The sequence below is a fragment of the Belonocnema kinseyi genome, chromosome 10 (genome assembly GCF_010883055.1).
Source record: "Belonocnema kinseyi isolate 2016_QV_RU_SX_M_011 chromosome 10, B_treatae_v1, whole genome shotgun sequence".
Lineage (NCBI taxonomy): Eukaryota > Metazoa > Arthropoda > Insecta > Hymenoptera > Cynipidae > Belonocnema > Belonocnema kinseyi.
In genome coordinates this window covers 33,001,923-33,017,710 of record NC_046666.1, presented here as the reverse complement: position 1 = coordinate 33,017,710, position 15,788 = coordinate 33,001,923, and the positions used below count along the sequence as shown (strand labels likewise).

At 27.1% G+C, this 15,788-nt stretch overlaps 1 protein-coding gene across 1 annotated transcript in view; it reads right to left on the bottom strand.

Moving 5' to 3' along the window:
* Positions 1 to 12,830, bottom strand: part of LOC117181069 — a 187,425-nt gene extending 174,595 nt beyond the window's left edge. The window contains exons 1-4 of the mRNA XM_033373637.1: positions 12,589 to 12,830; positions 8,513 to 8,686; positions 4,042 to 4,483; positions 424 to 604 (exon numbers count right to left, since the gene is read on the bottom strand). Coding sequence (XP_033229528.1) covers positions 424 to 604; positions 4,042 to 4,483; positions 8,513 to 8,686; positions 12,589 to 12,726 — 935 coding nt within the window. The 5' untranslated portion in view covers positions 12,727 to 12,830. The remainder of the gene's footprint in view (positions 1 to 423; positions 605 to 4,041; positions 4,484 to 8,512; positions 8,687 to 12,588) is intronic.
* Between the last annotated feature and the right edge of the window lie 2,958 nt (positions 12,831 to 15,788).

Genomic DNA, 15,788 nt, shown 5'->3' with positions numbered 1-15,788 from the left:
TTTTCCATTAAGCTGCTGTAGCTTTTCCCTTAAGCTACTCTTAATTTTCCATTGAGCTGAGGTAGCTTTTCCCTGAAGCTACTCTTAATTTTCTCTTAAGCTGCCGCATATACCCCTGGAACTATTTTAGATTTTCCATTAAGCTACTGTAGATTTCCCCTTAAGCTACTCTAGATTTTCCCTTAAAATAAAAAAAAATTTTTTTTAAAGAAACTAAATAAAGAGGTTCAAATAAATAAAAATAGTAAAAAAAAAAAAAAAACCATCGAGATAAACGAAAAAAAAAGTGCCGTGAAAATAGATATGCCGACTAGATAATAATTGGTGCTAGTGCAAATGTTTGTGTTCGCCACAACAAAAAATGACACCTTTGGCTCTGAATAAACTGGTTGAGGTATAAAAAAAAAAAGATCGAAAACTTACCCAGTCTTGTTGTCGGCGCTGGCAACCTGCGGCATCGTCATTTCGGGCATTTCCGTGATTTTCTGTTGTTGAAGTCCTGAGGGGCCAGCTTCGTCACACGCTAACGAAACATTGACAAAGGTGGTAGGTTCTACGGTTCTATTGTTAGGATCTTCTTCGCCCTCTTCTTTTACAGGTAGGCCTGTTGAGCAAAACAAAAAAAACATTTAAAAAACGAATAATAATTAGCCAGCTGGACAATTTAAACCATTTTTCAGATGTCACAATACAAAATCATTTTTGTTTGCAAGAGTTTTAAAATTAGCATTTAAACAAAGAAAAAAATTGCCGGTCTTTTCAAGGTCAAGAAATCAAGTTTTTCCAGATCTAATTTTTTTTAAATAAATATGAGATAACAGTTTGTTATACGCGTAAGAAGACGAAATATAAAAAAAAATTAACGGCCAAAAATTCCTAAACAAAGCAGAATCATACATAATTTAAATTTTTTCTTCGTTTAAAATCACTGAAATCTTACGACATTTCTAGAAATCTTTGATATCTTTTTAAATTCGTTGAAATATTTATGAAATCTTGATATTTTTGTGAATTCTTTTAAATCCCCCTAAAATTTTAGAATTTTTTGGAAATCTTTGTGAAAACTTTTCTTGAAATCGCTGAAATTTCTTGAAACCTTTTAAATGTTCTGAAAATCTTGAAATTTTTTATATCTTTTTAAACTCGTTCAGATATTTGAGAAATCTTGAAATTTCTGTGAAATATTTGGAAATCTGTGCAATTTTTGGAAATCTGTGAAGTCTGTGGAAATCCATGAAATCTTTTAAAATTTCTTTAATCCTTTGAATTGTTCTGAAATTGTTTATTTATTTATTTTTTAACTCGTTGAAATATTTGAGAAATCTTGAAATTTCTGTGAAATTTTTGGAAATCTTCTAAAATTTCTTGAAACCTTTTAATTGTTCTGAAATTTTTAATTCTTTTCTTAATTCGTTGAAATATTTGAGAAATCTTGAAATTTCTGTGAAATTTTTGGAAATCTTCTAAAATTTCTTGAAAATTTTGAAATGTTCGGAAATCTTGAAATTTCTGTTAAATTTTTGAAACTTTTGAATTGTTCTGAAATTTTTAACTCTATTTTTAATTCGTTGAAATATTTCAGAAATTTTGAAATTTCTGTGAAATATTTGGAAATCTGTGCAATTTTTGAAAATCTTTGTGAAGTTTGTGGAAATTCATGAAATCTTTTATATCTTTTTTAATTCGTTGTAATATTTGAGAAATCTTGAAAAAAACATTTGAAAATCTTTGTGTGATTTTTTCATGTCTTTAAACAAAAATATGAAATCATTGACGTATGAAAAAAAAATTGGAATCATTGCAAATCTTTGAAATGTTCCGAAATCTTCGAAAGTGATTTGCTATAATCTTTTTAAAAATCTTTCAAATCATAGAAATCTTCTGCCAGTTTTTAAATTTGTGTGCAAGGTTTGAAAAATCTTTTGAAATCTTCTAAACAAATTTGAAATCGTTTAAAAACTTAGAAATTTGCTGAAACGAAATCTTTGAATTTAAAATCTTTGTCAAATATTTAAATATTTTCGTAAAATTTTTAAAATCCTCGAAATAATTTGAAATCTTTTCAAAATCGTTCAAATCTTTAAGACGTGTTTTTAAATCCTCTAAACAAATTTGAAACCTTTGAAATCTATTTTCTTTTTTTGAAATCTTTGCAATTTTAATTAAATCTCGATGTAGTTTTTTGAACGTCTTAAAAAAAAGTAAAATGTTGAAATTTTTAAAAAATCTGTGAAATCTTTTTAAATTTTGGAGAAATTTTTGTAAATCTTTGTAAAATTTTATGAAATTTTTGTGAAATGTTTGTAATTTTTAGTATTTTTAAATCTTCTATACAAATTTGAAATCTTTTTAAATCTTTAAAATGTTTTGAAATATTTGAAACATGGTGTACTGAAATTTTTGCATTTGACATCCTTACGAAATCTTTTAAACAAGTCTGAAATCGTTTAAAATCTTTGTGATATATTTTTTAATTTTGTTATAATCTTTGAAATCTAGCGTACTGAAATCTTTGAATTTCAAATCTTTATGAAATTTTGGAAATCTGGTCTACTGTAACCTTTTTGAAATCTTTGATTGTGAAAATTTTACGATATTAGAAAAATCTTTTATATTCATTTTAAATAATTAAAATATTTGAAATCTTTTAAAATTTTGATAGAATCTTTGAAATTTTTTGTGTTCATTTGAAATTATTAAAATCTTCTGAAATCCTAATGAATTCTTTGAAATATTTGTGAAAATAAACCTGAAATCTTTTTTATTTATTTAAAATCATTATTAAAATCTTCAAAGTCTTCTAAACAAATTTGAAATCCTTCAAAATCTTTGAAATTTTGGAAATATTTTAAACCAATTTGAAATCGTTTAAAATCTTGTTTTGTGTAATCATTTGAAATATTTGTGAAATGTTCAAAATCTATGCGAAGTCGTTTGAAATCTTTGCATATGAAATTTTGATTAAACCTTTGAAATATTTTATATTTATTTGATATTAAAATATTTCAAATATTTTTTCTAACTTCTCCTACACACTAAAAATGACCCTGTTCACTTTTTGGTCGTATACAACTTCAAAACTACTGAACCGTTTTTCTTACAAAAATGTAGACGTATACCGTCAAGTATGCTAAAGTAATTATAAGTATTATAAGTGTATTTAAAATCTTTAAAATATGTAAAAATTTAGCGACTTTTTTTTTGAAAAAAATGAAGTTTTATAGCAAAAATCGAAACTTTTTCAATTTTTAATATTTTTTAGCTAAGAATTCATGAGAATACTTTCAAAGTATGCCTAAATAATACAAAAATAGTCCTACTTTGTACCTTAAAAAAAAGGTATCTATTTCGCATACTGATAGAACGAAAAATCCAAATTTTAGTCAATTCGACGACTCGGCATGATACATAAACTGTCCAAAACTGTAGTCCGGACATCGAACTATACTTATCAGATTACGGTGATGCAATTTTTTTCAAACGCCTGAGTTCTATTTTTGGTTGAAGACGGTGACAGGGTCAATAGGACCCAGTGTGTACTAGAAGGTTTAAAATACCTTAAAATCATTGAAATCCTCAGAAATCAGACAAATACCTTCAAATTATTGAAATCTATTAAAATATTTGAAATTATATATACTATTATATATATTATATATACCATTATAAATACCCGGAAATATTTCAAAGAATTAAAGATAGTAATTCAAAAATAGGTATAGACCTGAAATGAATAGTGGTCTTTAGGCACTTTAACCCTGACAAGTCTCCACTGGGTATAATATACCCGAACGATACTTTCGACTCACTAATATCGTTGTTTCAGTTTTGTGAAACTATTTATAACAATATGCTCAATACATCAGTTTAATTTCATAATATTCATTTTTCTGAGACTTTTATCTATATTTTAACAAATAAAAAATATAGGAACCGGTCAAACTCTTCTGCAAAACAATGCTTTGCAACAAAGGGTGCACCAATAATTACAATAATCGTTTCATTTGAAAGTTTGAAAATACAACAACAATAATAACTTACCGTCGTCGCCGTCGCACTCATCGTCCGACTCGTTCTCCTCGTCCTCGCTCGAGTCTTCGTCCTCCTCATGGTGTTGTCCACCGCCACCGCCGCCAGGCACACTAGGTGCTACCTGATTTTGTGTGATTTGGTCGTGACTACTGTGCGTACTCGGTCCCGGTAGACCCTGTACCGTTTGTACAACAGAACTAGCGCCACCACTCGTGTCCATAGGAACTACTACTGAGGTTATTTGTTGTTGTTGCTGCTGCTGCTGATTGGCTGTCGAGATTATGATAGGCATACCGAGACCAGCCATATTCTCAATCATTCCCATGCCCCCCATACTTTGTTGTTGATGCGATGCCACTACTTGCTGCTGCTGCTGCATCACGCTCCCACCATCTAACCTACTATTTTCACTAGCCTGTTGCTGTTGATGCTGCTCCTGCTTCATTACGCTCTGCAAATTAATCGCAAGAAGAAAAAAATCGTCACAATTTCTCCAAATAAGGTAAACCGACCATTAGTGGGACAACCAGGATGGCCGTTTTAATCAAAGAGTAAAAAATTTAGATAAAATTCCGCAAAAGCGGATATGCCAGATTTCCTTTAAACTGTGTATACCTATGAATATTTTGATGCGCGGATTACGAATATGATAGTGAAAGGTGGCGCAAATTTGATTTTAATGGTGAAGTCATCAAAAAAACAATGAAAATTATGCTTCTTTGAGTTTATCTCAGCTAATATGCTAAATTGATGATGTGATCTTACATGATTTCTATGACCAGTCACAGGTGTGCCACAATATGCTCTTCAAAATAATCCTACCTTCTCGCGGTGAAGAAGCGAGAGTAGGCAATAAGCAGAAACTAATGGATTTACCACTGATTTTATGAGAAACTATCATTCCCATAAAAAAAAAGGCTTGCAACAAAAAATGTGTATTTTGATGAGATCTACAACTTTTATTTAAAACATTTTTTCAATGTTACATATTAGCTGAGATAAACTTAAAAAATCATTATTTTTATGGTTTTTTGATGATTTCACCATGAAAAGCAAATTTGCGACAATTTTAACTATCATATTCGTAATCAGCGTGTCAGACTACATAAGTATACGGAGGAAAATCGGGCATATTCTCTTTTTGGAAAAGGGGGGTCCCTTTTCCAACGCCTCATGGGGTTACAGATTTCTGTCACTTTCATTTTGCCGAGTTTCTCGGAAACAATCATTCATATAAAAAAATGCTTGCAACAAAAAATGTGTATTTCGATCGAGATCTACAACTTTTATTGAAACATTTTTTTAAATTTTGCATATTAGCTGAGATAAACTTAAAAAACCATCATTTTCATGGTTTTTTTCAAATGATTTCACCATGAAAATCAAATTGGTACCAATTTTCACTATCATATTCGTAATCAGCGTGTCAAACTACGTAAGTATACGAAGTGCGAAGAAAGAAAATCGGGCATATCCATTTTTCGAACAAAAATCGGAATAGTTAAATTTTCAGTTAAAAAATTAATTTTCCACAAAAAATTTTTTTAACCAGTGTGATAATGTTTAACAAAAGAATTTAACTATCAATCAAAAAAATTAATTTTTCAGCTAAAATGATTAATATTGATTTAAAATACTTAAATTTCAAGCAAAAAGATTAATTTTTTACAAGAAAGGATTTTTTTAACAACATACACAAATTTTCAACAAAAAATCTAAAATAGTTCAATTTTCAACCAAATATTTGCATCAAATTAAAAATTTTTTTTAAATTCAACTGGTAAATTTTTTAATTAAATGATGAACCTACTGTTGAATTGTTGAATATTAAATGGAAATGATGAATTTTCAATAAAAAAGATTATTTTATATATATAAACAAGGATAAATTTTTAACTAAAAGAAAAAAAAAAAGAGCCATTTTCAACCAAATTTCGAGTTTTTAGTTTTAAAATAACAAATTTAAAAACGATGAATATTCAACCGGAAATAACAACTGAAATTAATAATGTTTATCTATAATTATTGAATTTCAAGCTTAAATATATAATACGTTAACAAAAAATTGAATAGTTAAATTTTTAATTAAAAAATTGATATTTAACCATTGACATGAATTTTTAACTAAAATGATTAAATATTCAATTGATTATAGCCAGAGTTTCAATCATAAAAATGAATTATCCGTAAAAAAAAAGCAACCAAAAAACAATTTTCTACCATAAATATGAATTTCCAAATTAAAATGATGTATCTTTAACCAAAAAAATTAATTTTTAATAAAACAGTTTAACTTTTAAATAAGTAATAAAATTTGTATTCCAAAAAAAAAAGTTAATTTTTAATAAAAAGCAGGTAAATTCAATTTAAAAAAAAAGAAGACTTTTCAAATGAACTTAATTTTTAATTAAAAAATATATTGTTTCGGTAAAAAAGATCTATATTAGATAGATCAGATACTTCGTTTAAATTATTTGAAATCAATAAATAATTTTTAATTAATTTTTTCAAAACTACTAAATTTTTTCAACGTACGCCAATTTTTCTAAAAATAATCGGTGTTCAATTGTTATTTATACATCAAAATTCAACAACTGGACTTAAATTTTTTTTCTTAATAAAACAAATAAAAAATTGTAACGTTTAATGTTTTTTTTTTAAGTTTTGATTATTTAATTTATATTAACTAAATTTAAATGAACATTTCTCAATATTTTGAAGCTTTTTAAACATTTTTAATAATAAAGTTTTAATCGGGTGTTAAAATTTGTTTAAATAACAAGCATTTCCAATTGAAACAGTTTAATTTTTAAAGCTGAAATTCAGAAATTCTAAAATTGTGACCTGATTCCAAATCTTCTTGTAAAATCAATTATCCACTTTTTAAATCTTAAAGTACAATTTAATTTTTTAAATCATTAATTAATTTATAGTTTTAATTTTGTAAGTCTTTAAAACTAAATGATAAAATTCTTCAAATTGAAATGTATGCTTCAAAATAATAAAATTTATGTGAAAATTTTGAAAGTGAAAAAGGCTTTCGAATTACGCTTCTAAACTAAATTATATGATAATTGAAAAAGATCACAATTTAATTATTTAAAAAACGTTTGAAACCCGAACATTTGCGATTTTTTTTCAAATGCATTGGATATGATGTTAAAAATAGAAAATCAATTAATAAGAATTTAGCACGAGTTCCAAATAAATTGCAAAAAAATATTATAAAATCTCTTCAAATATTTTTGAAAACCGACGAAATTTCTGATTTCGTGCAAATAAATTCAGAAGATTTAAAAACATTTCAAGTTAAATTCTAAAGAATTCAAATGAATTGGACAATTTTCAAAAAATCTAATAATTTCCGTAAACTTGGAATTTAGAATCAAATAAAAACTTGAAAAAATCCAATTAAATAAAATTGAGTAAATCTAAAAGAATTCAAGTAAATTAAAAACATTGAAAAGAATTTAAATAAATTGAGGACAAAATTCCCAAAATAAAAATAAAACTTCGAATCTACTGAAATCTTTTTGAAACCCTACTTACTGACTTCTAACCAAAGAAGCGACTAATGACTACAAAACAAATTCAAAAGAATTCAAATGAATTGGAAATTATTATTTAAATCCAAAAAATCCCATTAAGAATTTAAGGTTGTTTCAAAGGCTTCAAGGATGAATTGAACAGAAACTTTTTAAAAATTCATTGAATTGAGTCGAATTTAGAAGAATTCAAAAGAATATAAAAGAATTCAGGATAAATTAATAGGAATTGAGGGCGCATTTCAAATTGGAAAAAAATTCAAATCTTTTTAAATACCATTAAATTACTGTAATTAGTTAAAAATTTCTTTCTAATCCTTTAAAATACCCTAAAATATTTCGAATCCTTTAAAATCCCTCGAATTCCTTTTTTAAAAATTAAATAAAACAAATAAAACAAATGAACAGCCTCCAGCTTAAGAACGGAATTTTTTAACAAAAAAAAATTACATTTTTATTCCAAATAGATGAATTCCGAAAGAAAAATATATGGTAGTAGAATTTCCAATCAGAAACAAATTTCGATTTTTCGAATTAGGTCCTATTAATTCAATTCGAATTTAAACAAGAAAATTCCTTGAAACAGAGGAAAAAACATACAGAACCGATAGAATTTTTCGAAAAAGTTTCTGTTGATTCTTGAAAAATGAGTCGAAATTTATTAGAAAAAAAATAATAAATAAATGGTAAAAATTCTAGATTTTAGGTTGTTTTTTTTTAATTTGAGGAAAAAAGGAAAACGTCTGTGATCCCTGTATACATTTAAATACAAAAAGTACAAAATATTATAAATAAAGTCACATTTTTAATAAAAATTATAAAATTTCTATGTTTTAAATTTTAAAAAAAGCAAGATTTTTCGAAATAGTAAAATTTTATATTAAAAAAAAAAAAATAAAATAAATAATAATAATAAAAAAATGTCATGTACTTACCGGGTTGAGAACTCCCGTTACGTAACCCTGTTTGTCCTCCATTTCTACTTCGCCGAGCCATTGTAAAAGCTGCTTCTCGGCGTTCGCCGTCGTATTCCAAAATTGATAAAATAATTCTAGTTTATACATACAGTCGTCACATATTTTCTTAGGTAATTTGTCTTCTCTAGACACCTGTAATCACAAAGAAAACACATTTCTTTGAGAAACTATATACGAATCAGGAATTTTAAACATCTAGAATTAAAATAGGGAATAATGAAAATGTCTCTTTTCGATCATTTTTCTTTTTTACACTAAAAATTAAATTAAATATCAATTCAATAATAATTATAATTGTGTCTACAAACTCAATGTTGTCACAAAAAAGTTATTTTTTACCATAAAAGTTCAAATAAATTAAATTAAAAAAAGAACGAATTTTTCCTTCAGACTTCCTCCAGAATTTGAGAGCGAAAAAAGTTAAATTTTCAACCATGAATAATTTCGTCATTTACAATTTAAAATACACTCAATAGATACATTTTTAATCTTAAAAAAAAAAAAACACGAATTTTTAACAAACAAAAAAAATAATTTGTATTTTCAACTAAAAAATATGAATTTGAACCTAAATGTTGAATTTTTAACTTGCACAGCTCAATTTGGAACCAAATCATCGTATTTTTAAATAAAAAAAGTTCATTTTGAACCATAAAAGTTAATTTTAAAAAATTGACATTAATTTAAAAGGACGAATTTTTTTAAACCATAAAATATAAAATTTACAATTAAGAAAATATGAAATTTTCTCAAAATAGTTTAATTTTCAAATTTCTTAAATTTGAATCATGAATAATTTTGTTATTTACCATTTGAAATACACTCAATAGATACATTTTCAATATAAAAAAATAATAATGTTGAAAAAAAATTCAATTTTCAATTTAAAAATATGAATTTAAACCAGTGTTAAATTTTCAACTTACAAAGCTGAATTTAGAAACGAATCATCGAATTTTTAAACAAAAAAATTTAATCTTTACCATGAAAGTTAATTATCATAAAAGACGCTAATCCAAGAGGACGATTTTTGTAACCAATCAGTTGATTTTTTCCCCCAGATAATTGAATTTACAAGCAACAAAAGTTAAATTTTGAACCATAAAAAATGAATTTGAAATTAAGAAAATATGAAATTTTCACAAAAATCGTTTAATTAAAAATTTTTTAATTTGAATCATGAATAATTATTATTAAGTTATTTACAATTTAAAACACACACAATAGATACATTTTCAATCAAAAACAAAACAAAAAAACAAATTTTGAAAAAAATATTAAATTTTCAACTCAAAAATATGAATTCAAACCAAAATGTTGAATTTTCAACTTACAAAGCTGAATTTAGAACCAAAACATCGCATTTTTAAACAAAAAAAGAATGAACTTCAACCCAAAAAAATTTCATTTTAACCACATAAGTGAATTTTCTGATTAACTATCCGAATTTTCAACAAAACCTTTGAATTTTACTACCAAAGTAGTTAATTTCCAAGATTCAAAGATAAATTATTAAAAAAGGAGACATATTTTTAATTAAATCCATACATTCTCAACAAAAGATATTAAGTTTAAACAAAATGCATGAATTTTAAATCCAAGAGTTAAATTTTCAACTAAAAATATAAATTTTCCACCTAAAAGATTAATTTTGGATTCAGAAAGACACATTTTCAAAAAATCACATGAATTAAAAAAAACCTTGACTGTTCTATCATCAAAATTAATTTTTAACAAAATAGTTCAACTTCTTTAGAAGATGTTTTCACTAAAATGATTAATCTACAATTCGAATGATTAAATTTTCGGTGAAAAAAATTACAATATTTTCAAAAAAAAAATATACGAATTTTCTACCAAAGAATATATTTTTTAAACGAATAATTAATTATAGTATATATTTCAACCAAAAAAATATAGAAATTTTGCATTATAAACAGTTGAATTATTTAAAAAATGAGTAATTTGAAACAATATAGTTTAATCCTAAAAAAAAAAAGATTAATTTTTAACCAGGCAGTGGCATCTTTATCCAAAATAGATGAAAATTTTACTAAAACAAATGAAAATTTTAAATCAGTCAAATTTTCAAAAATCGTATAATCTTTAAAATTATTCTTAATTCTTGAAACATTTTTTTGGAAATCTTTGTGAAATGATTTAAATCTTTAAAAAATCGGTCTGAAACATTCTGAAATATTTTTTAATCTTGTGAAATTCATTTAAAAATTTTTTTTTTAATCTTTCATAAAAGCTTTAAAGCCTGTGAAATTTTTAAAATCTTTTAAACTCAATCGGAATATTGTTTGATCTTCTGAAAATTTTTTAAATGATAAAAATCTTAGAATCCTTTTTAAATCTATACGGAATCTTTAATTTGTTTTCAAAACTTTGTAAAGTATTTCAAATTTTTGTGAAATTTTTTAAAAATTATGTGATGTCTTTCGTAATCTTTGTGAAATTATTGAAATTTTTGTAAAAGTACCGCATTTTTTTAAAGGTTTTGTGAAATCTGAAATCTATCGACAAACTTTGGAATATTTGAAAAATCTTTCTAAAATTGTTGAAATATTTTTAAAATCTTTTAAGACTTTGAAATACTGCTTACTCTTTGTGAAATTACTTGATTATTTTTAAAACTTTATAAATTATGTATTTGAAATCATTTTTAAACTTTTTTAAATTTTCACTAATTATTAAAATCTTTGTTAAATTTTCTGAAATCAATTTAAATCCTTGTAAATTTGGTTTAAATCGTTTAGATTTTTTTGTAATCTTTTGAAATATTGAAAATCTTCAAAAATGTTATGAAATCTTCTGAAAATCTCTGTAATATTTTAAAAATTGAGGAAATCTAAATTATTTTGCTTGTAATTTTGAGAAATCTTTTTAAATATTATGAAATCTTGACATCTTTAAACCCATCTACATTTTTTTAAATCCTTTGGAACTCTTAAAAATTTGTGATTTTTAAAAAATATTTACGAAATCTTCCTTATTTTGCAACAATTATAATTTTGAGAAACCTGTGAACCCTTTCGGAAGATTTTTAATCTCCAGAAACGTAAGACAAATCATTGAAACCGTTCAAAAAATATTCTCGAAATCGCAATAAACTGAAATTTTTATATAAAAAAACGTTTCAATTTGTACAAATCCCATAAATATTTTCATAAATTGAGCTGTTCTAATTCGAGCATCTGTTAAGTATTTGATAAGCACAGGTGGTCGTCGACAATTTAAGGAATCGATTAAAACGAGGGGAAATTCTCGAAACAAGTTATCGTACTAAATTAAACATAGAATCAGTCAACATGAGGGGGAGTTCACCGGCAGGGACTATGAAAGTCTATTCCCACGGTAAAAAAATCTCGGGCCTTTTATCCATAATCGAGACAAAGGGCTTTCGCGAAATGGTGGCCAGACGGTCGTTGGAGAGGGAACCGGATCGATCTCGTGAAAAGCCGCCATTATCGCAAGAACATTATTTCGGCGGCAAAAATCCTCTTTTATACAAACATCCCCCTCAAGATTCGACAATTTCACTCTGAGCGATCAATACCAAACAAATCCGAAATTAACTTTTCGAACAAATGAAGAACATTCTCGACAAATTGTAAAAAAAAAAAAAAAGTTTTTTCAATTTGTTTATTTTCGAACCTGAAAGGAAGTAAATAAAAAAAGTCATGCATTCGAAATATGATTTAGATGAAAAAATTGAAATTAACTTTTGATAATAAGAGTTGAAAGTGAAAAAAAGCGTTGCCTAAAATATTCGCCACGATTGAGTTTCGGGGATTCATGGCGTCTTGAGACAAATGAGGGGAAGGGGGAGGGTCGACGCCGAGTTGGAAATCTGCCTTGAATGCGGCGTATATACAAGGTGTTTGGCTCGAAAGTGATAAAAAATGATCGCGCGAACTACGAGGTTTTGAGGAAATTGGGAAAACGGGTGAAAATGCTTTGATTTTCGGGGAGATTTAGTCGGCTTGGCAAGATGGCGGCAGGACTAAACGATGGCGCAGTTGGCTTACCTTGACGGGCAGACAGGCGGCGATCTTGAGGAAAACTTGTCGGACGTCCCCTTCATCCTCGAATATCGGCACGCCCACACGATCTTTCACGAGACACAACCGGCACAAGTCCAACATTTGCACAAGTCCGGACGACATTTTTGCGTGAAAAACGCCAGCCGAAACGCTAGCCGCGCCCGTCGATCGGTGCTCGTCTCTTGTGTGGATCGATCGGCCGGCGACGCAGAACAGCAACTGAATGCGGATATGCCGAGTGAGTCTGCGCAGTGGGTTCTGGGCGGAGCCTATATCGGGAGCCAATTGAAACTTGGCGGGAGTTTTTAATTTTGTCGCTTTTGAAAACCCACGTCACGCTATTTTGAACACTTTTACCAAAACTTCTAATCCTAGTCATAGAGCCTTTTTCTTTTAAATAGTTGAAGTTTCAACCCGAAATCGTTGAAGTTTCAACCCGTACAGATGAATTTGAAGCAAAGAATTTTCCTATTCCAAAAGGATAGATTTTTATCCTGGTACTATCATAACAAAATAGATGAATTTTTAGCTTTCCTACCAAAAATTATAAATTTTCCTACCAAAAGATCTAGTTTCAACCCCAAAAAAAGATTAATTTTTCAATTCAAAAAGACGAATTTTCAATAAAACATTTGAATTTTCCAATAAATATTCTTTATCTACTAAACTTTTTATTTTTGAACTTAACAGATGAAATTTAAAAAGAAAAAGTTTAGTTTTTTTCCAAAAATGTGAATTTTCTACCATAAAGGACCAATTTTCAACTGAAATTAAAAATTTTCAACCAAAAAATATTTTTTTAACAAATTAATTAATTCTTTAATTGAGACACTGAATTTTGAAAAAAATAGTGAAATCATCAAATAACAAAAAAAAAAATCAAATAAGCAGTTGAATTTTCTACTGAAATCGTTAAATTGACCAAACCCAAAAAAGAAGGTATTTTAAACAAACAGACAAATTTTTCACCAAAAAAGACAAATTTCAATTGATCACTTAAATTTTCGACTAGCATATCAAATATTCTAACACAAACTAATTTCTTTACTAACTAATATGTCCTTTGAATTTTCAAGAAAATAGTTGAATCCTCGACTAAAAAATAATAATTTTCACTCAAGCAGTTGCATATTCTACTGAAATCGTTGCATTTTCATTACAAAAAGATGAATTTTCAACCTTGGAATAACAATTTTAAAATAGAAAAGACGAATTTTCAATAAAGAAGTTGAATTTTCGTAATAAAAAAAATTTGTTAACAAAATAGTGGAATCCTCAACTAAAACATATTAATTCTTAAGCAAGCAATTGTATTTTCTACAAAAACTGTTGCATTTTTAACCCTAAAAGACGAATTGTCAACCAAAAAGATACATTTTTTCACAAAGAAATTTTCACATAAAAAAAGAGTTTTTTTAAACGGAATATCAATTTTCAATTTAAAAAAAAAAAAATAAAAATTTTCAACAAAGGAATTGAATTTCTGATCGACAAAAAAGGTTTTATTAAAAGAGTAGTTCAATTAGAAAAAAATATTTTATTTTTTACCTAAACATTTGAATGTTCTACCCACAAAAGTGAATTTTCAACAAAAAATCGACTAGTTTAATTTTCAGCTACACAATTTAATTTTGAACTAATAAAGGAATTTTCACCATGACAGTAAAATTATCAAACACGTGGATATGCCGAATGAGTCTGCGCATGAGGCTCTGGGCGGAGCGTCATTCGGGAGCTAATTAGAACTTGGCGGGAGTTTTTAAATTGGTCGATTTTGAAAATCCACGTCACGCTATTTTTAACACTTGTACCACACCTTATAATCCCGTACATACAGAATTTTTATAAAATAGGTGAATTGTCAACAAAATAGTTAACTCTAGAACAACGATAGATTAATTTTCATCCTAACAGTGAAATCTTCTACTAAGATCGTTGAAGTATCAACCCATAAAGATGAATTTGCAGCAAAGAACTTTCTTACACAAAAAAAATTATTTTTATCCCAGAACTATTCTGCTAAACAGATGCATTTTTAGCCTAGAGCTTTCCTACCAAAAAAGACCAATTTTCAACGAAAAAAATTAGTTTTTCCCTTAAAAAAAAAAACAAATTTACAACAAAACAGTCACTGAATTTTCAACAAAATAGTTAAGTTCTCAAATAAAAAAAAAACAAAAAAAAAACAAGCAGTTGAATTTTCTACTGAAATCGTGAAACTTCCATTTAAAAAAGATAAATTTTTAACCTAGGATTTACAATTTTTAAATGAAATAGACGAATTTTCAACAAAGAAGTGAAATTCTCGTAAAAAAAATTTTTTTCAACAAAATAGTTGAATTTTCAACTAAAACATATGAATTCCGAACCAATGAGTTATATTTTCTACAAAAACCGTTAAATTTTTATCCCTGAAAGATGAATTTGCAACCAAAAAGATTGATGTCCTACAACAACAAAAAAAGAATTTGCAAACCCTAATATCAATTTTCAATTGAAAAACATGTACTTTCAACAAAGGAATTGAATTTCCAAGAAAAAATAGATTAATGCATGGTGTATTTACACTCATGTCGACTGGCCGTCAGCTAGCAGAAAAATCATAAAAGTAAAAGAGATAGAGGGTACTTTTCCTTTAATTTTCCGCTCTCTGTCTCTTTCACTCTTATTACTTTTCGGCTGGCTGGCGACCAGTAAACAGGCGTGTAAATACACCATAAAAGAGTAGTTCAATTAAAAAAATATTTTTTTAAATTTTAGCTAAACATTTGATTTTTCTACCCACAAAGTTGAATATTCAAGCAAAAATCGAATAGTTTAATTTTCAGTTATACGAATTAATTTTTAACAAATAAAGACATTTTCACGATGACAGTAAAATTATCGAACACGCGGAGACGCGGATATGCCGAGTAAGTCTGCGCAGTGATCCCAGATCTGAAACGAGATGTGGTCCAATACTATGACAGGGCTATGTCCGTGTGAATATAGTAGGAGCCGCTGTAAATGACTGAATTGCGCGCGCAACCCATTTCTCCTCTTCTGAATTTGAAAACTCGAACGTGCACAATTGTCGGTCGGAGCACTTCGGCGATTCTATTTATATCTCTATCTGCTTTGAAATAAAATGAAGAGATTGGGATTTTAATATTTCCAGATTTCGATGCTGGGCTGGCGATTCTCAT